We start from the raw sequence: 26,688 nt of genomic DNA, 5'->3' as shown, positions 1-26,688 counted from the left end.
TCACTCACTTTCCTTCTGAGCTATAGCTGTTCATGCTGCCATCAGTCGATTCTCGGCTTGCCTGTCGAGTCATCCAGTTCCTCATTTCCACGGCCAGGCCTGTTTCCGTGCTTCGCTGGACAGTGCTCCGTAGCTTTTTACCACCTGCTTCTGCACAGACAGAAAAACAAGAAGCATGATAGTTTTGTCATCACCATCTGGTAACGAGAAATACTCCGCCAAAGTGGTGAAGGTCCTTAGATGGAAAGAATTGCATAAATACAAAGTGCTCTTGTTAAGGAGACAAAGAGGAAAGGTATTTCAATGTCTTGTTGAGTGGGATGAAAAAACTCTAAAAACATCTTCAAGAGGCACAAATACTGTTGTTTCATTCCTATTTAAAGCAGTGTTCGAGTTGGTCATAAAAGAAACAAAAAGGCTCTCAAGGAAAGCAAAATAAACTTTGTTTTCATTGTAATATTTAAATACAACGTTAATTTATGCCTGCCTATTTCTTTTTCCTTTCTTTTGATCATAGTGAAATGATTAAGCCTTGTCTTTATTTCCAAAGAACAGGTGATGCATCAATGTCAGTTCTAACCTTAGCTCTCACACAAAAACCTGATTTTGTAAGGTAACTGATATTAGAAGGCAAAGAAAGCTGTACAAAGGAGATAAAGTGTCAGATAATAGTTTCACAACTGTGGGTAACTTTCAGAGAAACTCTCAAAGGGTAGGCAAAAACCTAGCAATGCCATGTGAAAAGAATTTTCTAATTTGGGATCCTGGGTAGTCATGTCCTTAAGGACCTTTGAATAGCTTGAAATATGAGATTTACTTATAGAAGCCAATTAGAAGACCAAATAGGAAACTGAGTCAGAAACCACATATGTGATGTAGGGTAAGAAGTATGAGTGATTTGGATTTGGAGGGGTCAGGGAGGAAGGAGTTTCACAGAAGGAGTGGGGTTTTAGCTGGGCTTGCAAAATGGGTACACTGGGACCTAAGAGGCAAGAAGGAAGGGTTTTGGGCCAAGGGGAGTGCCTGGACAGAAGCATGAAGGGAGGAAGAACCATGTGCAGTTGAGGGATGATGCAAACAACCAGATGAAGAGTCATGATGGGGGCTCGTCAGACAACAGCCTGAGCCCAGAACACAAAGGGCCTTGCATGTTGGAATGTGGAGTGGAGAGGCTACTAAGGCTGGAGTCACTGTATGACAGTCCGAACTATTTGTCTTAATTTACTTCTTGTCAGTCCTCAATATTTATCTACACTGATCATGCATATCATTAGCTTTTTGGGGTATGGTAGGCTCTTTTAATGCCTGGTATTAATAATTTAATTTCATATCGATAAACATTTGCTGATATTGACCATGATTTCTTGAAATTCATCTTGCCATACCTCTTCTAATATTTGCTCACCATCTTGGAACACTGCTTTAAATTTCATCTATTCTTTACTTCCAATCTTGATGTACACCAAAATGCTCTAGGAAGTTTCTATCAAAGATAAGTTATGATTGATCTACACCTTAGTTCCAAAATCTAAGGCTGATATTTTAGGAAATTGATGGTAAACATGTTGTACTGATATGAACTATAAGACAATCAAAAGCATCCCTTATTGATGAGGGAAGGCTATTCTTTGCAGAGAAATATTAGTTTAAATACATTTAATAAATGTAAAAGAAATGATAAAAATGTAAAATGACCAATTTTCAATCTCCAAAGGAATAAATGATTCAGATAAGGCACATCAGTAGATGGTAACAGCATTAGATGAAATGTTATTCATAGGAGCCCCCCAAAAATCATTCCACAATTTAGTTCTACTTATTAAAGGTAAGCATATACTTTACCACTGGGACAGCAACTAGCTATCACCATCTTTTTTTTTTTTTTTGCTATTACCATCTTAATCAAACTTAATAGCTCTAATAGTGGGGCAATCATAGGTACCTCCATACAGTACCTCCTATCAAGTTAGTCCAGACAAAAATATACAATCTGTTTCTAATTAGGCCTTTGGAACCCACTTGTTTTCTAAAACACAGAGGACAGAGTAAAAGATAAGTGACACAATAAAAAAAAAATCAGACAAACACAGAACACAGTTTTGTTCAAGAGAATTGGCTTAGTCTCTTCAAAAAATCTCTTCAAAAAAAAAAAAAGTCTCTTCAAAAAGTATCATGAAAACAAGCAAATATGCTAACAAGGTAGGGGAATTGGTCCAGATCTTAAAATATCATACAGATGTAACCATTAAATGCTATGAGTATACTTTGGTTTCCTTTTGGGAAAAAACAAAACAAGAAACCCTAAAAGCAAAACACTCTAAAAGCAATTTTAGGACAAATAAGGAAAATCTGAACATGGACTGCGTATTAGGCAGGATAAGAAAATTATTAATTTTCCTAGGTAGATAATGGCATGTATTATAAAAAATTTCCTTATCATTAGAAATACATGCTGAAATATTTAGAGCTGAAATGTTATATTGTCTGCAACTTACTTTCAAATAGTAGAGAAGAAAATATACATATACACAAAAAAAGAGAAAATGTTTTTAGAAAAAGAATGGGGATGAAGAAGAGACCCTTGGTACTCAGAAATTTAATATTCATGATTATTTGACAGTGATATCCAGATGGTCACATTCATTCTGTTCAGATGTGAACTGGAATCATGGAAGTTGCCAGGCTGTTGTGCAGGAGCCCAGCCAAGGGCTAGTCCCGGCCTCTCCATGTGGCTGTACTGTTCTCTTCCCATGAAGGATGCCCATGTGAAAAATCACCTCCAAGTGAGCCGAATCACTGCAGGGGAGCTGGAAAATGTGGACTGAGGAATATATACAGGAAACACATGACTTTCAAAGGAAACGAGATTTCTAAAGGTGTCAGGACATAGATCCTTCTTATTTCACAGTGTGACTCCACCCCAGCACGAATGACTTGAAAACCTGCTATTACAGTGTGATGAGAACCAGTTACCATTTGTCCAAGAATAACAATAACACTGCATTCATTTCAGAACTCTAACAATCCTCATTTTTACAAACACAGCATACACAAGGCCCAGCAGCTTACAGAGAAAGTGACACAACAGAAGTTTATACACAGTTTTCTGATTCCAAATTCACCACTAATTGCGGATTTGTTGTCAAATACAACCAATGGGTAGCCAGTGCAGCTACCTCTGTAACTGCAGATGGAAGGCCCCATGAGGAGCCACTGGTGGGGTGGAAAGAGCAGGGCACAGTGAAGGGGTCAGGCCGTCGTGTCGGACTGCTTCTCTTTGAATCCCCACTTAACCATATACAAGCTGGGTGACACTGAACCAGTTACTTAGCTTCTCTGTGACTCCATTTTCTCCAAATGAAATGGCAAAGACAGTAGTGCCTACCTCATAGAATTTTTGTGATAAGAAAAATAATATACTTGAAGTGCTTAGGATAGTGCCTGATTCAGAAAAAATATTCAAATGGTACTGTCCTTACTATTACTACCAGGTAGGGAATCAGAAAACATATTCCAGGCCAATCTGCACCACTGACCACCTGACTCTGTGGCCCACTCTGAGTCATACCTCGAGTCTCTGGCTCTTCATTTATGAAAAAGGCAGGGGATAGGGGTGGTGGTGACAGATGATCTCTGCTGTAAAGTTACAAAGTCTATGAGTTTGTGTCATTAGTGTATGATCATGATTAATGGCATACATGGAGAGAAAGCTACTCATTGTCATCAGATGGAATCAGAAAACTGTAAGCAATATGCTGCGTTGCGTGTTTATGATAGGTTTTTATGTCTTTTAAATGTACATCTTTTTAATTTTTTAAAAATTTTTATTTACTTATTCTTTTTTTGTATATATTTTTTATTGGAGTTTGATATGCCAACATATGCATAACACCCAGTGTTCATCCTGTCAAGTGCCCCCCTCAGTGCATGTCACCCAGTCTAATATGCACGTAGACTTATTTAAAAGTAAATGTATTTTTCAGTACTACAAATCCTTTGCATGACATTCACTATAAAAGTAATTTAGTCTAAATATAATCAAATGCAGTGACTCACATTTAATGCTCCAAATGCTCTATCATGTCACCCAACTTAGAAACTGAATCTGGTTAACAGTGGACTTAGATGTCTGCATTAGATTAGTGTAGCAGGTGGAATTCTAAGATGGCCCCATGATTTTGTTTCTTAACCTGGCAAAAGGGATTTGGCAAATGTAATTAAGGTTACTAATCAGTTGACCTAAAAATAGGGAGATTATCTGAATGGGCCTAACATACCCACATGAGTCTTTTAAAAGCAGAGTGCTTTCTCTGGCTAATTCTAAGAGTCAGTGAGGGAGATCTGAGAGCCATGAGGGATTCAGAGTACCTTTGGTGGCTGGAGATTGTGGAGACACATGGAAAGGACCTGCAAGCAGCCTCTAGCTGCTGAGAGGCAGCAAACACACAGGGACCTCAGGCCCCCAAATGCAAGCAACTAGATTCTACCAACAACTTGAATGTCTCTGGTAGCAGTTTTTGCCCAGAACCTCCAGACAAGAACTCAGGCCAGCCAATACCTGATTTCAGCCATGTGATACCCTCAGGAGAAAATTCAGCCATGCTCTGCCCTCCCAGACATGTGGCATCCAGAACCATGACCTAATAAATGAGTGCTGTTTTATGCTGCTGAAGTTGTGAAAACTGTTAAGCAGCAGTAGATAATTTTTTAGATACATTTTCTTTTAAATGGCAAGATCTGGGATGCCTGGGTGGCTCAGCGGTTGAGCATCTGCCTTTGGCTCAGGACTTGATCCCGGGGTTCTGCGATCGAGTCCCACATCAGGCTCTCTGCATGAAGCCTGCTTCTCCCTGTGCCTGTGTCTCTGCCATTCTCTCTCTCTCAGTGTGTGTCTCTCGCATGAATAAATAAATAAATAAATGGCAAGATCTATGAAAATAACCTATTGTGACCATAGGAGTGGCCCAACTGGAATTATTCATAAGGACTCAACAGCCATGATAAAAAATACATATATATTTTTAAAAAGGTATATATATATATGTGTGTGTGTGTATACAGGCATACACATGCCACATACATATACATGTAAAATATATGTGCCTGTGTGAGTATGTAGAGATGTTTAAAAATACTCAGGTAGCAAACTGTAAAACTAAGGGCCAGGTTATGTTGTTATAGAGCCCTTCCAACCACTGTGGTGTTAGGTATTTTCAACTATAGTGTATTTGGAAAAGGCACCTGCAGGTTAAAATCAAGTTCCTGAATTGCCAAACATCACAGGCAGAAAGTAAAGTCCAGGAGGTGTTTTTGTTATTCTGCTCTGCTTAGTCTGATGACTCATTTACTTGGCACCCACCGTATTCAAAGAAAGCCACTCAATTAAATAAACAACCAAATCATCGGTTTCCCCTAATAATACCTAAAATCCTTTGAAAGACTCCACAATAATCAAAAAGTCCTCTCTGCTACCAATCTGGAAACTTACCTAAACCCTGAAATGAGGCTCAAAATGAAATGTCAAACTAATGTCATGTCAACTTTCCAAATCTTGTATCCACAGAACCCATTCCCACTTTTGCTCTCACTTGAGCAGCCTCATGTCTTATGTGCAGGCAGACTTACTGACAGGTCAGGATTTTCTTGACATGAATGTGGGAAACGATTTATGGTAATAGGTTTAAGACAGGTTGGTAGATTTTGAAGACTGACTAAATTTTTAGCTTTGGTCACCATTTATGTGTTTTGAGTTAGTAAGGCACTCATTTTGCATTTTTAAAAAAATTACCATTTTCCAGAGTGAGTATAATTTAAAGACGTCATTTGCATTACATTTAAAGAATTTAAAAATGCATTAAGAATGAGAAGTTTGAAAATTACTGATTTGCAGAATTTCTGAAGCTACCTGTAGGGATCCAACGTGCCCTTGTGGTTTATGTACTCCCTTACTGTAGCAATGAGAAAGTTGAGGTCCAGAGTGGCTAGCTCCCCTTCAGTAGATTTTCAAATTGAACTTTAATTCACCTAACCCCTCTAATTCCTCAAACTTGCAGGTATAAGAAATGCTTTCAGCCCTTTTTCCCATCTCTGTGGTGGCCACTGTGGACATAACTTCCCATTGCGGATTATGTATCAAGACATCAAGGATGTTGATTCATTTATGTTTGGTCCTGCAAGACCTCAATATCGGGATACTCATGAATAGATTGCTATAACTGCATATAAAAGCTTGTGTACTTATGTTTGTCAGGGCTTCTTACTATAATAAATGTAACTGAAGCCTCTGAAAGTCGGGACAAAATAGGGGCAAGTATCTGATAATTTCTTCTGAGTTAAACCAGGATCTGCATTAACAAAAAAATAAAATAGAAATAAGTAGAAATTAGCAGTTGATTTCCAAAAATGTTTCAGGGCTTAACCCAAATCCATTTGTTCCAACACCTTTGTCATAACTATTACGAAAGTTATGTACTTAATAGCTAGAATACTATGAACTATAAGCAGAAGTCACAAAATCATTCACGCTGGGTCTGTTTGAATATATTCACTTTTCCCTGCACCTCTTAAGTTAGGTGTGGTGATGTGAACTTGCTCCACCAATGAAATATGGACAAAACTGGCCCATGTAACTTCAGGGCAGAAGCTTCAACCATGGAAGCATGAGTCACCTTGTCCTCCTTCATGTGGAAGCAGTTAGCAACAGGCACCTCCACCAGCCTGGGTCCCTGAGTACATGCACAAGTATGACCTTTCAGGGGACATGCAGAAGGAGTCAGACAAGAATTCTTTGAGTTAAGCCACTAATAATTTTGAGTCATTTGTTATCACAGCATATCCTAACCTATTCTGGCAGATACACATACAATAGCTCTAAAACAGTTTTCCATTCTCTTGTAACTAATGGGTTCTAAATTTTTGTAATTTCTTCCTTTTTCCAACAACATTGAAATATTGGCCACTTTGAATACAGTTGTTAATAAAAACTCTGCATTTGATATTTTATTTTAAACCTGCTTTCATTGTTTTTTGTTATGTCAGTATGCTAAAAGAAATTTTAATCATTGTTCTTAAACTTCAGATTCATGTTTTAAAAATATTAAAATTAGTTTAATAAACCTTTAATTTTAGAATAGCTTTAAACTTACAAGAAAATTTTTAAAAATTTTACAGAAATTATATTACAGAAAATTCCAGTATACTCCACACCTAATTTTCCCTATTATTAACATCTTACATGGCTATGGCATATTTGTCATAGTTAATGAACTAATATTGATACATAACTATTGACTAAAATCTATGCTTTATTTAGATTTCCTTGGTTTTTAATCTGACTTTTTTTCTGATCCATGATGTCACATTACCTTTTATCATCATCACATCTCTTTAGACTCTATTTGGAGACAGATTTTTATTGTCCCTAATTCTTGGCATTCTCTTACATTTATAACTCCTTTTAGTCTGCTCTTTGTATGTGCAGTATTATAATTTACCATACTATAAACATACTCATTAATGAAACCACTTATTTTCATTAAAAAAATATATATAAGTTGAAAATACTCATCTATATATAAAAATAGAAAATATGCATGTCATAAATAATTAATACTGAATATATGAAAATAAATTATCAATACTAAATTCTGTACGGTATAATGTAAAAGGACAGAATTAATAGACATATTTTTAAGCAGTTTATTAAAATAAGCTCAATTATGTTTCAGATAAAAACTAAATTAAAATCACTTTTTCCAAGGTAATGATTCAGGCAAGGATTAGCACTGGATGTTAAAATCATTTGATGAGATGTTTTTGGGAAACCATTCACATGGTACCAAAGTATTATCTCAGAGATTACTTAGTAATTATAAAGGGAAATTTACATCTCCTCCTTTGAGGGAAACTGGTAATCATATTTATTTATTTATTTATTTATTTATTTATTTATTTATTTATTTATTTATTTTGGTAGTCATCTTTAAACCAAGTGATCAAACTTAGCATGCCTAAGCATGAGAGAACTTGATATTGTGTTTACTGATGGATGTATGAAGTTTACATCTCCTGCAGCACTTAAACTGAAATTAACCATGTCTCTAGATCTAATGTTCAGTCTACAAGAAACACAGAAAATAGAGAAAACAATCAGACAAATCCAGATTGTTAAATATCCTGTAAGACAACTCTGGACTCTTCTAAAACCAGTATCATGAAAAACAAAAGGTAAAAGTACTGTTTTAGATTATGCATTAACAACCAAATGTGATGAATAAGCTTTGACTAGATCCTGGATTGAGGAAAAAAACGCATAACAAAATTTTAGCCATAAGAAACAATTTTGGGATAATTGAAAAAATTAAATATGGAGGAAATATTAGGTGATAGACATTTTTTGTTAATGTTATTGTTTATGTAGTTTTAAAAAAAATTAGGAGATATATGGTGCAACTTACCTAACTCGCAAATGTTTAGCAAAAATACATATTGTGTGTGTGTGTGTGTGTGAGAGAGAGAGAGAAGCAGGGGAAAGACAGGAAAGATAAAGTCAATTAAAAATTGGTCCATCTATATAGTGGATGTTCACTGTACTACTTTTCTTTTTCTAAATATAAAATATTTCACAATAAAAGTTGGGAAAAATTCAGTTGCTAAATTCAAAAGAAAGAAAGAAAGAAAGCTTCTGTGTCTTGACTTACTTCTATGTGGAGATGATTTGTATATAAAATCTACCTGCCTCTAGTCCTGATAACAGTGTTGTATGGTGGTTATTAGTACTGTCACTTTACATGAGCTGGCAGGTGATACAGGTGAAACTTGAACTGAAACCCTAGCAATGTCAAAGCCAATGCTTATTTCTCAAATAGGCTTTATTTTATTTACTATTTTGGACACTAATTTCTGATTCCAGGGTAATCAATGACTTGAAACCCTTATGTCATGTTATCACTGCATGTCCAAATAAACTTGAATTATTCTATGAACACTGTTAAGATACAGATCATTCATACTTTCTTGTTTTATCATATATGGAAAAATGTTAATTTTATTACTAAATTCTGACTTTAAGAATGTGATGGCAAAAAAGAAGCAGCCTCCTAACTATAAGGAACAAACTGATGATTGCCAGAGAGGAGGCGGGTAGGGAAATAGGGAATGGGGATTAAAGAGTACACTTTGATGAGCACTGAGTAATGTATAGAACTGTTGAATCACTACATTGTACACTTGAAACTAATATAACACTGTATGCTAACCATACTGGAATTAAAATGTAAAACTTTAAAAGAATTACCATAAGGATGAAAAAAATGTATTTATGATGAAATTCAAAGATGTGCCAGAAGTAGCTCTTCCTTATTATATAAATATGCATTTTGATCTCTCAACATGTCACTTTGGATCTATCCACAATAAAAAAGGGAGATTTCACCAAATGATGCCATGGTAATCAAAGAGTATTAAATACATAGTGAAAAATTATGGATTTGCCAGCATGTGAGCTGAGAAGACCTTGACCCTTTTGTATCTTGATCCTCATCTGTAAAACAAAGACATTCTCACAAGAACAGAAAACTACAGATCAGTATCTCCCATGAAAACAGATGCAAAATCCTCAACAAAACATTAGCAAATCAAATCCAACAATGTATAAAAAGAATTATACACCATGATGAAGTGGGATTTACCTCACTTATGCAATGCTGGTTCAATTTTCACAAATTAATTAATGTGAAACATCACATCAACACGTTAGAAAAGAAAAATCACATGATCATGTCAATAGATCTAGAAAAAACATTTGACAAAATCCAACATCTATCCATGATAAAAACTCAGTAAACTAGGAATAGAGAAGAGCTTTCTCAACTTGATAAAAAAGATCTATAAAAAACTTAAAGCCAACATTAAATTTAATAGAACCTCGAAGCTTTCCCACCGAGATTCAATATAAACAAGTATGTTCTTTCTCATAACTTCTTTCAACAGTATACTGAAAATTCTAGCTACTGCACTAAGACAAAAAAGGAAATAAAAACTATACAGATTGAGAAAGAATAAATAAAACTGTTTTTGCTTACAGATGATATGATTGCTTATATAGAAAATCTGAAAAAAAAACAGATATAAAAATTCCTGGAAATAATAAATTATTATAGCAAGGTTGCAGGATACAAGATTAATAAACAAAAGTCAATTTCTATCCTATATCCCAGCAATGAACAAATGGAACTTGAAATTAAAGAAAAATAACATTTATATGAACATACAAAAAAGTGAAATAATATTAGGTATGGGGAAAACTACAAAACTCTGATGAATGAAATCAAAGCTAAATAAGTTGAGAGATATTCCATGTTCAGGAATATGAAAGCTTTATATTGTTGAGATGTTAGTTCTTCTCAACTTGATTTATAGATTTAACACATTCTCAATCAAAATCCCAGCAAGTTATTTTGTAGATATTGACAAGATCGTAAAGCTTATTATGGAGAGACAAAAGACCCAGAATGGCCAACACAATACTGAAGGCAAAGAATAAAGCTGGAGGGCTGACACTATCAAATTTCAAGACTTACATAAAGCTACAGTAATCAAGACAATATCATATTGGTGAAAGAATAAATAGATCAATGAAATAGAACAGAGAGGCCCAAGTAGTGATGAACGAAGATATTATAATCTATGTGAAATAGTTTTGAAAACTGTAAAATGCCATAGAAATCCTTATTTGAAAAATGACTGGAATAAAGTGAAATTATCCTAAACTTGCAGGAAGAAACTTGTAGGAATAAATAAGTGGGGCTTTGACATTCAAGAGGGGAAAAAAGAGATTGCTGACCAAAATGGATGAAGGGTGTATCTTGCAAGAAGTTACTGTGGCCGAGTTCAAAAAGGGTGTTGTCTGTGTTCTCCTCTAGGATTTTGATGGAATCTTGTCTCACATTTAGATCTTTCATCCATTTTCAGTTTATCTTTCTGTGTGGTGAAAGAGAGTGATCTAGTTTCATTCTTCTGCATGCGGATGTCCAATTTTCCCAGCACCATTTATTTATGTCTTTCTTCCAGTGGATAGTCTTTCCTCCTTTGTCGAATATTAGTTGACCATAAAGTTGAAGGCCCACTTCTGGATTCTCTATTCTGTTCCATTGATCTATGTGTCTGTTTTTGTGCCAGTACCACACTGTCTTGATGACCACAGCTTTGTAGTACAACCTGAAATCTGGCATTGTGATGCCCCCAGCTATGGTTTTCTTTTTTAAAATTCCCCTGGCTATTCGGGGTCTTTTCTGATTCCACACAAATCTTAAAATAATTTGTTCTAACTCTCTGAAGAAAGTCCATGGTATTTTGATAGGGATTGCAGTAAACGTGTAAATGAACTATTGGGACTTCATCAAGATAAGAAGCTCTTGCACAGCAAAGGATACAGTCAACAAAACTAAAAGACAACCTACAGAATGGGAGAAGATATTTGCAAATGACGTATCAGATAAAGGGCTAGTTTCCAAGATCTATAAAGAACTTATTAAACTCAACAGCAAAGAAACAAACAATCCAATCATAAAATGGGCAAAAGACATGAACAGAAATCTCACAGAGGAAGACATAGACATGGCCAACATGCACATGAGAAATTGCTCTGCATCACTTGCCATCAGGGAAATACAAATCAAAACCACAATAAGATACCACCTCACACCAGTGAGAATGGGGAAAATTAACAAGGCAGGAAACAACAAATGTTGGAGAGGATGCAGAGAAAAGGGAACCCTCTTACACTGTTGGTGGGAATGTGAACTGGTGCAGCCACTCTGGAAAACTGTGTGGAGGTTCCTCAAAGAGTTAAAAATAGACCTGCCCTACGACCCAGCAGTTGCACTGTTGGGGATTTACCCCAAAGATACAGATGCAATGAAATGTTGGGACACCTGCACCCCGATGTTTCTAGCAGCAATGTCCACAATAGCCAAACTGTGGAAAGAGACTCGGTGTCCATCAAAAGATGAATGGATAAAGAAGATGTGGTTTATGTATACAATGGAATATTACTCGGCCATTAGAAATGACAAATACCCACCATTTGCTTCAACGTGGATGGAAGTGGAGGGTATTATGCTGAGTGAAATGAGTCAATCGGAGAAGGACAAACATTATATGTTCTCATTCATTTGGGGAATATAAATAATAGTGAAAGGGAATAGAAAGGAAGGGAGAAGAAATGGGTAGGAAATATCAGAAAGGGAGACAGAACATAAAGACTCCTAACTCTGGGAAATGAACCAGGGGTGGTGGAAGGGGAGGAGGGTGGGGGGTGGGGGTGACTGGGTGACAGGCACTGAGGGGGGTACTTGATGGGATGAGCACTGGGTGTTATTCTGTATGTTGGCAAATTGAACACCAATAAAAAATAAATTTATTATTAAAAAAAAACGGATTAAGGGGTTTTCTTCCCACACAAACCCACTGTTTTCAGGTGATATCAAGGTGGATGCCACTAAGCTGAAAGCAAAAGAAGTGGGCAGGGCACAGAAGCTACAAACTAAAGGTACAGAATCTTGAGGCTTAAAAATCTTTGTCACGTGAGATGTTTGTCTGGAGTTACTCATACTTGAAACTGACTGGAATTAAATAGACTGCATGACTATTGAATTTTTGAAGGACTAAGGCCATTTAGGAAAGTTTGTTCAACTCTCAAGGTAACTATTGAGTTTCTTAATATGCACTAGCAGAAACAGGCTATTAATACTATATAGCCTACCCCCTTCAATGCAAATCTTTGTGGCCAATGAAGAATAAAGGCAAAGAAATACTTTGCAGAAAACAGAACCAAGGTTGCCAGATGAGTAAACCAAGGAATGCAATCTGTCAATTTTTGCAATTCCTCCCAAGTGTGATTTGATATTGTGGCTAATTCATTTTTTTATGTTTCCTATTCTCCTTTCTTCTTTTTTAAACACAATTCTTTTTTAACAAATATTTTATTTATTTATTTGTTTGAGAAAGAGAAAGCGAGCCGGTGTGGGGGGAAGAGGGAAACCGAGAAGCAGACTCCCTGGGGAGCAGAGTGAGCAGAGAGCCTCACTGGAGCTTGATTCCAGGACCCTAAGATCATGACCTGAGCAGAAGGGAGATGCTTAACTGACTGAGCTACTGAGGTGCCCCCCTCTTCTCTCCTTTCTAAATGAGAATTTTGATTTTCATTATCCTGTTGCTACTCTACTATTTAAATTGAATGTATTCTAAGCAGGTAACTTAGCTTTAGGTTTACCGGTCACTGTGACATGAAAAGCTCCATTTGAGTATGAGAAAGAGAACTACATATCACTCAGAGATCCTAGATTTAATATTTTTTTAAGATTTTATTTATTTGTTTGTGAGAGACACAGAGAGAGAGAGGCCAAGACACAGGCAGAGGGAGAAGCAAGCCCCATGCAAGGAGCCTGACGTGGGACTCGATCCGGGTCCTCCAGGATCACGCCCTGGGCTGAAGGCAGCACTAAATCACTGAGTCACCAGGGCTGCCCCCTAGATTTCAATTTGCATGCAGTAAATGAATGATGTTTTAAGGCTGTCTTTCTAAGGAGGGATGACTATGCTCTAAATGCAAGATAAAAGTGTGCATGGATATTTGGGTAGCCAAATCTGCAGAAAAAGTTAAAATTAAGAGAGCTATAGTCTTTACCTTAGCCTTCTTGTATAGATTTTTCCCATCTTATTTGTTTATGCTTACTGAGCAAAGAGGAAAATAACCCAATAGCAAACTAGTATCTAGAAATATTAAAAATAGGTAATTAGTTTGGGTTTAATGGGCTTTTTCCACCAGTAATTCTTTTTATATTATTAAGTAGATATCTGTTAATGTTTTTGTCTCACATTTTAACCCTTCTCCTATATGTGAGAAATAACCCACCCTTTAATTGTAGACACTAAAATTGGTATCATTTTTTCCAGCCTGTCTGGCAAATAGGGCATGAACAATGACTGAGGTTCTGCTGATCAGACACTACTGCTCAAACTTTGAGCCTGAAGTTAATGAAACAAAGAAGCTGAGACACCACAAGCTCCCATTCTAATGAGGGTGGTGGCCACAATATATAATTTCCAAGAATGGTCTTATAGCAGTGGGTAATGATTCAACATCAAAGGTTGACAATAATACAAACTGTTATCTGTCCCAATCAGCAGTGGGAGTTCGGTAAGATGAGTTATGTAGCATGGTTTGGGGAAACATTCCTAAACCCTAGCACAGGATCTCCAGTCTTCCTAAAGATTCTGTGACCTACTCAATATCCTTTAGCAAATACCTTTTCCATCTAAATTGCTAGACCTGGTTTCTGTTGATTACAACTAGACACCCTAAATGAAACATAGTGCATACAGGTTTGTTATTTATAGTAGAAAAATATGTTCCTAGTTTATGTGGAGCTAAGTGTACCCAACTTGTAGGTATAGCACAAGACTTTGAAGTACTCTTGTTCTTGCAAGATTAGAAACAGTTATTCAAGAAATCTGGTCCCTTCCAGCTATAGTAGCTTCTTTCTATTCTATGATATGAACATAGAAACCAACCAGCTCCTTGTTCATTTATTCATTCACTACATATTTGCTAAGTACTTACTTGGTGCAAGGAACTGTGGGAGATAAGTATATGTGATGTTTGATCCCATAGTTTCTTATTACGTGATTTTACAATTTAGTAGGTGAGGTAAGTCAGTAAATGCATAATGAAAATCCACGGCAATATATTCTAAATGCTATATGAATGCTATTATCTGAAGCTGTACTGTCCAATAGAGCTTTATGTGAATGATGGAAATTGTTCGGTAATTCTGCACTGTCCAATATGGTAGTTACTAGTCATGTGTAGCTTCTGAGCACTCAAAATGTGGCTAATGTGACTCTGGAAATAATTTTTAATTTAATTTGGTTTCAATCTATTTAAATTTAAACAGCCAAGTGACTGGTGCTTCCCATATTGAACAGCACAAATCTAGTTTAGAACAAGGTAAACATATTTTGATACGGGATCATAAGGGAATAATAACCATGACAATGCAGTTCACAACATCTCTCCACGGTGAGTATTATTATGCACATATCACATAAAACTGAGGAAACTAAAGCTCAAGGAAATTAAGTATCTTGTTTAGTTCACACAACTAGGAAAAGGTGGAGCTCATATTTCAAGCCCGTTCACCCTTTTCTCTGCCTACGGAAGCTTATATAGTTTCTGAAAACTTCATAGACAATAATATGAGCTGAGCTTTGAAGGGTAATTAAATATGATGCATATACAGTGGTAGAGGAAGAATAAAAAGAAAAGCATGAACAAAAATTTGGAGGCAGAGGGCAAGAAGGCTTAGTTTTATTGAGTTGCTGGATTCCTAAAGGACCTTAGAAGGCAAGGAAGCTATGCTATATATAAAAAACCGACTGTAAAAGACTTTGAATGTCAGGCTAAAGAAACTATCTAGTAGGAGATGGGAATTTACTGAAGTTTTTGGAGAAAGTGTAGTGTCAAGATCAAGAATGATATTTAAGAGAATCGACACAGAGGCAAGGAAGTTAGATTGGAAGGGAGACACAGAAGGTAGAGAGCAGGTTTGAGAGATTCTCAGATTTCAAAAAGGAGCGAATGTGGTCATAAACTCTCAAGATGACAATAAGAACGAGAAGGAAGAAAGCGGTTCCTGGGAGAAGTTGCCAACTGGTGGCACACATTTGGTCAACAGTTTATGTTTTGTTTGGCCCAAATAATGTTTATATTTTTTCATTTAGCTGCCAATGTTGTAAAAGTTAAAGTTTTTAAGGAAACATCCAGATTTATAGTTTTTCTCTTAGGGAAAAAAAGAAGAGTAAGTTTGCCAATGCTGGGCTGATATTCAATTTGGCATCAATTAGCTAGAATAGAGTGCTCACCATTCCTTTTGGATGGGTAACCTTTCTCCAGCTTTTCAGAGTCCTTGTTTTTCCCATTTGTATTACATCTGGTCTATTTCACTGATGTATAGTACCTACCTGGCCTTGATTCATAGGATAGTAAGGGAACAACTGGTCACCGAAATAGCTAAAATAAACAGTCCTTTCATTATAGTCTCATTAGGCAAAACCTAAATCTTAAGAAATGGTACTTCAAAACCTTCTCTGATCCTATCATTTTTATGATAGCTTTTTTCCTCCAATTATTAAAATAATATTATATATACATAGCATTAGGTAAGTCTCCTCGTCTGTATCAAACGTTGTTACATTATGAGATAGAGCAAATGTATAGAGTGATCTCATCTGATCAGTAATAAGGACCTACTTTAGAACAATAGAAAGTATTTACACTAAACCATAGTCCTTGGCAGCAACGCAATACCACCTTCTAGTGGGTTTCTTTCATAAGTCATTCTCCATAGGGAAACTCATCCCCATTACTAGCTCTGAATTTAGTGAATCTACTGAAGGATGAAAGCAAATTGGGGTTAAACTTGACTTTTGTATTAAAGTTTTAAATTACCTTAAAAATACTGTTTGGACACTTACCAGTGAAAAATTCTGAAGCTCATATAAAAAGGTAATATTTAATAAGCACTCTGAATGGAGTTATTCTTTCACTTATTTTTTTAATTCCAAAATTTTTTGCTTCATCTTATCTGTCTGGAATTTAAACCTAATATAAAAATATTGGGTTACTGTTGAATATCATATGGACTCATTTATAAAATTATTTATTATATATAATCAATCATAATCTAGGAAAAATAATATCTCCTAAGAAAAGATACATATTCAGACTAAAACTGTCTATCTAGGATCTGCCCCCAAAATTGGCATTGTGAAGATGTGCAAAAACTATGATCACTGAACTTTTAAAAGTCTAGATCACATATTATGTTAAAAACAGTATAAATAAAATGGATAGCAGTTACAACGATATTCACTTTGAAAAGAATGGCAGAACTATATACTATAATTAATAGACATTTAGTAGATACTTGGTTAGTCACGATGTCTGTACTTAGGATAACATCTATGTATATGAAGAATTTTTTATTTTAATAGAGCACTTGCAAGGTGCTATACTCCATTTTAATCAAATGGGACTGCTTACTAAGAATTAATTGTATCATTAACCATATACAAAGATTAGACTAAGACAGTAATTATTATACTCTTTTTATTGGTTGCATGGCCTCTTAAATAGGTCTTTTGTGTTAGTCTCTTTAGTTCCTTTCATATTAATTCCTCATAGCTTCACTATCATATGCAAAAAAACATTTCTCAGTTTTTCTGGTGATTTAAAACTATTGCTGTTTCTTGGGTGGTTTTCTTGTAATTTAATTTTCAAGCTAGTAACATGTAAGAGAAATTAAATGAATTCATTTATTCAGTTAAACAGCATTAAATCAGTAAGATCTCTTCTGTATAATTGCCAAGCCATATATATATTTTAAGATTTTATTTATTTATTCATGAGAATACACAGATAGGAGAGAGAGAGGCAGAGACACAGGCAGAGGGAGAAGCAGGCTCCATGCCAGGAGCCCGACGTGGGACTCGATCCCAGGACTCAATCCCAGGACTCTAGGATCGCGCCCAGGCCAAAGGCAGGTGCTAAACTGCGAAGCCACCCAGGGATCCCCCTGCCAAGCCATATTTTAACCAAAGAAGACAGGCCATAAAATCAAGCCAATCAAATTCGTCACATATTATATGTACATAGCTGAACAAGAATCATGAACCCAGAACCACAAGTAACAACATTAAAATAGCCTCTGAGAAATCAGATCTATCAAGTGTTAGAAAATGTGCCATTTTCTTACACTATAACACCATAACCATTTGCCATTGAATCTATGGGTGGGAATTTGTGGGGCTGCTTTTCCTATTAAGAATGGTTACTTTTGGGAGACGTGGATGGCTCAGCAGTTGAGTATCTGCCTTTGGCTCAGGGTGTGATTCCAGGATCCGGGACCCAGTCCCACATAAGGCTCCTTAAAGGGGGCCTGCTTCTCTCTCAGCCTGTGTTTATTTTATTTTTTATTTTTTAAGATTTTATTTATTCATTCATGAAAGAGAGAGAGAGGCAGAGACACAGGCAGAGGGAAAAGCAGGCTCCACGCAGGTAGCCTGACGCGGGACTCGATCCCGGGACTTCAGAATCATGCCCTGGGCTGAAGGCAGGCGCTAAACTGATGGGCCACCCAGGGATCCCCTTAGCTTGTGTTTATGCCTCTCTGTGTGTGGGAGTGTGTCTCTCATGAATAAATAAATAAAATCTTAAAAAAAAAAGAATGATCACTTTTTCTTGAACTTATTTCTTCTTAGAATTACCTGAAATGTTTAAAAATTCTACACATAAAAATATCCTACATTAGGGATGTAGACTCATGGATTCAATGTTGGGGCAAGTAGCTGATATAGTGAAGTTAATACTTAAAGGATTCAATGATAAAATAAGTAAACATAATTCATAAACCATTAAGTAACATGTAAGGGACTATTATTATTACTTTTGCTGAAAAAAATCTACTCAGAGAATTGGAGAATTGTTATTTGGAATATATCTAGGGACAAGGAAGCAAAAAAAAAAATCACATAAAAAACAACTAGAAGCATACAGAAAAGATGCTACAAAGGCCGATTGAGAATCAAGAATCTTGACTTCTTTTGCTCAGAGTAATTCCCCTTTCATCCTCAATGAAGTCAGCACCATTGAAATTCATAATCCATGGCCAAGTTAATGTCTCTGAGTCTCAGTGTTCACATGTGTCAAATGTTGAAAATAATAACTTTCTTGAAGAATTATGAAACCAAAGGAATGTGGCACACAGGTGCTCAATAAATGATAACTATTATTAATGTACTGTGTCTGGTCATCAACTTCATAGCATGTTCCTAGAAAATGTAGCAGAATAATGAAGAAACAATACACGGAGTAGTTAGGATTATAAACTCCAGAGCCAGATTGTGGATCCTGCTCAGCAACTTCCTGGCCATGGGCTCTGAGCAAATTGTTTTCACAGGTGCGTGGAAGGCACTGATTGCAGCAGGTGAGGGACTCAGAACTATCATGGATGTCCAAAGTCACATTTCACTCTCACTTTCTCAGGACACCCTTCTTTAACTCCTATATTATGTTTTCTTATAATTTTTATTGCACTCTGTGCTTTGCCTTCCTAACACTGGTCAGTTTTAATTATATAGTTATTCCTATTAATATGTATCTCCATTAGACTGTATGCTCTAAAAGGGTAGGGAATATAATTCAACTAATTCAAGGACTACTACTTCTAATACATCAAATAGTCTCCCTAATATTTTTGAATGAACAAGTGAGTGAAAAGAATATGGTTTTTCAATAAGCTTCTTGGTACTTCTTGTGCAGAATGGCAGTGTCCAGATGTGTAGCATAAGAATGAGATGAGAATATAGAACTGGAAGGCAGAGTATATCTGAGCTAGTTACTGCGCTATGAAAAGACCAAAAATGGGGGGGGGGGGGAGAATCACTTTAAAATCAGACTAATTTGAAATCAGTTTCATGAGTCAGATTACACTGTTCTCTTAGACAAGTTGTTCTCAACCAGAATGAAAATCATCTGTTGTGATGGTTTACTTTTCTTTACAAATTAGAATGGGTCTCGCAGTTATAAACAGAATCTTATTATTCTCATAGAATAATAACATATTCCCGAATAAGCTTATGAGAGTATGTTGTCCACATGCGTCCCCTTGTGGGTGTCTCAATAGAAAAAAAAATGGAGGGAAGCACTGCTCCAGGGCAGTGATTTCTAACTTTTACAACTCTGCAGAGTATGTTGAAATACTCTACAAAGTCTCAGGACTTTCAAGGATGGTAGGAATACTGCAAAACAATAAGTATAAATGACCGTAGCCCAGTGGAAAAACTGTTCATTTATGGGGAGAGCTTCCTCTCTAGTTACCTATAGAGAACTATATGCTTTATTTTGAGAACATTGGCTTCCTTATGTAACATTTTGTCTTGGCAACTCTATAAACCATTTGTGGGGCAGAAATCTGTTCCAATGTCCCATGTGTAGACATGGGATTTTCCTTCGGGACAGGTCTGTGTAAGCCAAGGTTAAATGAATGTACTTAAGAATTTTGAAAATTCTCATGTTTATGTAAGCTTCCCCTGTCTTTTTAGGATGGTATTTTATAAATTCAACAATTCTGGTTATAACTTAGGGAAGGATGATGATAGTTTGTCTGAAGCAAACTCAAGACTGAAGACTTGGTATAAAAATTAAAAATTGAGTCTATAATAACTTGTTTTATTTAAATATGTATTTTCAGGCACAGCTATGTTTGAGTTCTAGCTTCACCACTTGCTAGGTATGTGACTGTGACCAAGTATATGCAAATAATAATCCAGTATAGCCCAGAGTCGGGTGCATAGGTGGTGTTGTGAACTGCCTGGGTTCATATTCAACTCTACTGCCTACTACTTGGGTGACATTGACCATGGGGAAGTTCTGAACTTCTCTCTGCCTCAGTTTCCTCTTTGTGAAACAGAGATAATAAAAATACTGTTTCATAACGTTGTTGTGGACTTAAAAGAGTAAATACAGTTAAGTTCTTTGAACAGTGCCTGGCTCAAAATAAATACCGAAAGTTTTAGCTTACAGTTGTGACCATTCATTCACCCAATGTGATTTTCTAATTTCTTGATTTGTTTACATTTCTGGAGATTTTAAACATTTAATTATAGAAAACAAGTGAAATGTAAACGTACAAACAAAACCAGCAAAGCATTAGTATGAAAATTAAAAGTTGTGTTTTAGGGAACACAACTAGGGAAGTACCCTACTATTAGACCTTTAGTGATCTATAGCAAACTGATATTGCAGCAGTAAGCTAGAAGAAACCTGGACAGCTCTAACTAGTGAATTCTTTTGAAGACCACTTTCCAGACATTGTTCATCCTCTCATCTTCCAGCTCTCTGTCCCTCCACTGGGAAAAATAGGGAAAAGAAAAATTATTTCTACCTCTTCTCCAAGCAGGTAGTTAGTTTCTTCTAAATCAGGGTTCAGTGCAGATATCTTGATAAGACGTCATTGATTGTCACAGAATAAAGGCAGAATAAACTATTACATACAATAATAGAGTTAACATGATGATGATAACTAGCCCTCTCTGGACATACGCATAAACACGAACACGGTTTGCAACCAGCATATGAATAAATTAATAAACAGTATTTCAAATGTTGGGACGCCACTATTCAGCAATTTTTACTTTGATTTACAAACCATATTTTTTTGTGTTAGTTGTTAAGTCTTATGGAAAGTCCTTCAAGAAGAAAACCTATGCTGTGTTACTCAAAACTTTATGAAGGTCTTAAATATCACTTGGTGAGAAGTTTAAGGAGTGAGTTTTTCCTCTTTAGCTTAATTATACTGACATCCTTTAACCCCAGGGATAGACAACCCACGGTAAGGCTGACAGCACCTTGCATGCCCTGGGAACGGTTTCCAGTGTCCAGAGCAAAAACCAGCCTCTAGTACCGTCAACCTTTGACCTGTCCATTGTATCACCTCTTCCCTCATCTGGATCTTGAATTTACACACGCTGAGATTCCCATTTCAAAGTTCCTGCCGCCTCTCCCCTTGATTTCTGAGTACTCGGTCCTCCAGGCCATATGCTAACGCGGAGGCTGCGGGTGCAAACAAAAGCATAGAGGGGTTCACCGGGCGGCTGCAGCCTTGCCTCCCCCCAGACTAGCCCCTCGCCCGACTCGCCAGCACTTGACGCTGATGAACTTCTCTAGGAAAGCGGTTCCCCAAGTCCGCGCTGGTGGAGCCCTGGTTCCGAGCACCGACGAGCGCGGCCGCTGAGCCGGCGAGGGCGGGAGAGCCCGGCGGGGCAGGGACGACGCCCCCCCCCCGCCTCCCCTCCAGCCCCCGAGAGCGGGGGGCGAACAGGGACCCCCGCGGACAGCCTCACCTCCTTCGTCCTCCTCCAGGGAGTTCATGCAGGGGAAGTAGCCGGCCAGCGCCTCGAAGGAGGCGGAGAGGCTGCTCCGGCTCTGGGAGCGCTGCATGGAGCGCCCCGCGGCGCCGGCGCCCCCCAGGCCCTGCCGGCCCATCTTGGACGCGGACCCGCTCTTCCCGCGGTACAAGATGCGAGGCGTCTCGGCGGCTGGGGCGCGGCGACCGCGGGCGCTTCGGGGGCCGGGCGGCGCGGCGGGGCCCTGGGGGTCCGGTCCGGACCCGACGCCGCCTGCCCGGCTCGGCTGCCGGGCCCCCCGCTTTGCTGCGGAGGGGCGGGCGGAGGGGGCGCGGCGGTGGCGGCGGAGACGCGGCGACCGGCGGCCAAGTCCGAGGTGTCGCGGGGCGGGCGGAGGATCCCGGCGGCGGCGGCTGCGGGAGTCTGGCCGCCCCCTCCCCGCCGCGGGCCGCCGCGCTGCTGCGCTCCCGCCAATCAGCGGCGGCGGCGGCGGGGGCGGGGGCGGGGGCGGGGGCGGGGGCGGCGGCCTCGGGGCGCGCGCCGGGCTCCGGGGCGACTCCACCCGGGCAGCCCCCGCGGCCGCCTGCGCCCCGCCGGTGGGGAATCCGTCAGGGACGCGGGGGGCACGCACTTGCCCTTTGCCCCAGTTTCACCTACAATTTGTTAAGGCTCCTCAAGCATAGACGGGAAATACTGAGATTTTCTTTAAATCCTAACACAAGGCTCCCCAATTTGTAATAGAGTCCACAAAACCCTAGCATTAACGCCTTCTCTTTTGCCTTCTGTCTTTATTTTTTAAAATGTCAACAGAGGAAAAAAAAAAATCCAAAAGCCTGAAAAAGTACCAACACTTAAAAAAGTACCTTGATGCTTATCAACTTCGCTTTAATTTCAGGACGTTTAACGCATTCTTCCTCTAAATTAAATAATCTAGGGGCGCCCCGGTGGCTCAGCGTTTGAGGGGCTGCCTTCGGCCCAGCGCGAGACCCTGGAGTCCCGGGATCGAGTCCCACGTCAGGCTCCCTGCACGGAGCCTGCTTCTCTCTCTGCCTGTGTCTCTGCCTCTCTCTCTGTTTCTCATGAATAAATAAAGAAAATCTTAAAAAAAAAAAAAATCTACTACCTGGTGTTGCTAAGAATGACAGTAAACACTGAAAGGCTTTAACATCTAAATAAAAGCATCCTCTTAACATGAAGTTGGAAGCAACACAAACATACTAGAAACAAAACGGTTTAGAAGTGAAATAACACATCACATTCTATATATTGCAAATCTCTACCACAGGTTATGAAGCAACCATAATTTCATTTTGTTAGGAGTCAGAAGATGATCCCACTTTTTGTGGCTTACACCAGCCACTCAAACTCTCAGTTTCTTTATCTAGGAAGGGTGGGAAGGTAGGGTACAACAATTCCAGTCCTAACCATGTCTCGGCTGGATTCTTGGGTATGTGTAATAGGGGACTTCAGAAGTGTCTTGTAAAACGTAAATGTTACCATCTAAAATAGTTCTTTCGGGATCCCTGGGTGGCGCAGCGGTTTAGCGCCTGCCTTTGGCCCAGAGAATGATCCTGGAGACCCGGGATCAAATCCCACGTCGGGCTCCGGTGCATGGAGCCTGCTTCTCCCTCTGCCTGTGTCTCTGCCTCTCTCTCCGTCTGTGTGACTATCATAAATAAATAAAAATTAAAAAAAATAGTTCTGTCATACAATAAATATTTCCTAGGTAGTATATATGTACAAGTTCTTTGCTTGATGTACTGGGAGTTCAAACACACACTCAATATCACTTGAGACCCTTGCATATGCTAGGTACCAGTTAGGGCACGATAATGATCAGAGCAGATAAAATCCCTACTCTTGTGGAGCTTACATTCTAGTAGGGGAGACAGATACAGTAAATCAGTAAATTACATAGTGTTAAAAAGGGGATAAATGCAAATGGGGAAAAAAAAAGAGGGATAGGACAGTCTAATTTTAAAAAAGGTCAGTCAGAGTGGGTCAAGAGGGAAGTATCAAGGAAGAAGGCCTCAGTAGGAGAATCCTAGAAAAACAAATTGGCCAAGGGTGGAAACTCTTATTTTGGCATCCAGGGACATCAGAATGACAGCTGAAAGTAACTTTGGAGGGGAATATCTTGGGTTTCTACTGGTGATTGCAGGGGAAAAGGGAATATAAAACCTGAAATGGTGGTCATGTCTGAGTTGTTTGGGCCCTGCCTCTCTGTGTTAATGAACTGGCTTTCTGGACCATGAAGTTAGTCGAGAATAGTCCAGACACACCTATTTCTGATGGAGTATAAATCCCTCTTAGAGTTTTAGAACATAGTTGTCCTGGGGAAGCTTTTTGATATTTTTTCCTATAGTTAGAATCTTAGAGATAATGGCATAAGGAGAAGTAGGGAGAACTAAAGAAGAAAGAAGAAAATCACCTTATTTCAAGAAGAAAGCTTTAAGGAAAAAGCAGAATGTTGGCACAGGGGGATTAAAGAGACAAAGCACAATCATAGATAGAGGCTTCTAGTCTTGAATGACAGTTTGTGGCATACACTGAACTTATTGAGAACATTTATAATTCTACTTCTTTTTGTCCTATGCTCAATTGCTTGCCTATGTATAATCAATATTATATAAATCATAGTTTTGGTTTACAGATTTTCAGCAAGTTGATTATTTCTTATTGCATTTGGATATAAGTACTCCTACTCCCAAAGGAATTTAAAAATTCACATAAAAAATAAACCATTTTTATCACTGATAAAAGATTACACATGTCCCTCCTCCATACCAGAATACATATTCAGATGGCTTTGGGTGTAGTTCCCAAATGATGGGCCATTAGATAGTTTCATTATATAAAACTAAGTGTAACTCCAGAATCATTATAATCTTATATTTGAATTATTTATAACTTTCTTATTCATCCAAATATAATCAGAGAAAACGTGAGTCACAAATATACACAATAAATTACCTTCTAAAAGCACAATGTAGCCTTGAAAATAGGTTCTACCATTAAATATAAAAATCGTCTTTTTGAAGAAAATATATATAAATATAGCTGGCATATATTATTATAGCATTCTATTCGTTGAATATGAAATGTATCACACCAATTATGCTCCTTAATTCTTACGTAAACCCCGAGAATGCCATCATTAGTTCTTCTTTACAAATGATCTAGTAAAGACTCAATAACATTAAATTACTTGCTTAATTAGAAAGTGGCAGAATAAGGGACGCCTGGGTGGCTCAGAGGTTCAGCGCCGGCCTTTGGCTCAGGGTGTGATCCTGAAGTCCTGGGATAGAGTCCCACATTAGGCTCCCTGCATGATGCCTGCTTCTCCCTCTGCCTGTGTCTTTGCCTCTCTCTGTGTCTCTCATGAATAAATAAATAAAATTTTTTTAAAAAGTGGCAGAACATGACTCAAATTCAGGGGCTCTGACTTCAGGTTCAATGCCCTGTATACTGTATCACAGGTGTCTCATACCACGTATACTTATACAAAAATAGATGATAGAGTATGAACTAGACAGTAAATTATTTGATTCAAGAGAGAATAAATATTGAAAATAGAACCATATTGTTTATTCTAACTATATACCAATGTTAAATCTGTTTGCTTTTAATTTTTAAAAATTTTTTATTTTATTTTTTTAAGATTTATTTATTCATGAGAGAGAGAGAGAGAGAGGCAGAGACACTGGCAGAGGGAGAAGCAGGCTCCATGCAGGGAGCCCGACGTGGGACTCGATCCCGGGTCTCCAGGACCACACCCTGGGCTGAAGGCAGTGCTAAACCGCTGAGCCACCCGGGCTGTCCTGTTTGCTTTTTAAAATCAAATCATAGCCATCAATTCTAACAGGTCTAGAATACATGTCATTTATGTCTCTGATGTTTTAGTAGTTTCTCAAAAAAAAAAAAAATCACCAAAATTTTAAAGTATATTAAATTAGTTAATTCCTGAAATAGAGACTTGGTCACTTAAGTGGATATATAAAACAGTTCTTACATAAAGTAGTTATATAGTGTCTAGACTGCAGATTAATTCAATCAGGAACACAGTTGTGCTTTGGCAGCTCTGCCCTTTTCTATGCTAGAGATGATGTAGGTGAGGATGATGAGAATATAAATGATCTAATAAAGGGAAAGGAAGAAAAAGAAGTAAGTCCCTGAGAGAAGTAGTAGAGAAAACAAACAGCAAGGCCCAGAGGTAGATACGCTAAAAAGAAACAGAAAAAGTACCCATCTGGCAATTCTGTCACCATATAGTGTTTTCCAGCCAACCCAGAAATGATTGGTTGCTAGAATTGTTCAGGGTTCTAGAGCCATGCTAGTTCAGACTAGCCTCTTAGTATACATTTGCTTTTGATAACATGGAAATTGATTCCTACTCCAGTCTTCACAATTGAAGTCAATTACTTTTGCCACTGTGAATTATTCTTCCTTACAGCAATGATTCTATGCTAAATAGAAATATTTATGGATATATTTTGTTTTTTTAATTCAAAACCAACTCTCAGAATCCTAAAATTATATGTTCTTTCCTGTCATAAAATAACTTCATATTTAAGTTCTGAGAGATCAAATCCATATAGTCAACATTTCTATTGACTTCAGATCGCTAAAAGTATTTAATAGTCTTGGGCAATTACCCTTGACTTGAATATGAAATCCAAACTATACAATCTTTTCTCTCATCCCCTGGTTAATGTCAACATA

General features: G+C 37.9%; 1 protein-coding gene across 50 annotated transcripts in view; it reads right to left on the bottom strand.

The window, feature by feature from the left end:
* The window catches only part of RIMS2 (regulating synaptic membrane exocytosis 2), a 580,692-nt gene that overhangs the window by 9,497 nt on the left and 544,507 nt on the right, over positions 1-26,688 (bottom strand). For 49 of the 50 annotated variants that reach the window (XM_077846871.1, XM_077846876.1, XM_077846877.1 and 46 more), the window contains one exon: positions 9-150. In XM_077846871.1, coding sequence (XP_077702997.1) covers positions 9-150 — 142 coding nt within the window. Of the gene's footprint in view, positions 1-8; positions 151-21,963; positions 22,160-26,688 lie in introns of those variants that run through there. The other variant, XM_077846918.1, reaches the window with a different exon arrangement.

This window comes from Canis aureus, chromosome 14, assembly GCF_053574225.1.
Source record: "Canis aureus isolate CA01 chromosome 14, VMU_Caureus_v.1.0, whole genome shotgun sequence".
Lineage (NCBI taxonomy): Eukaryota > Metazoa > Chordata > Mammalia > Carnivora > Canidae > Canis > Canis aureus.
This window is presented reverse-complemented; position numbering and strand designations above follow the sequence as displayed.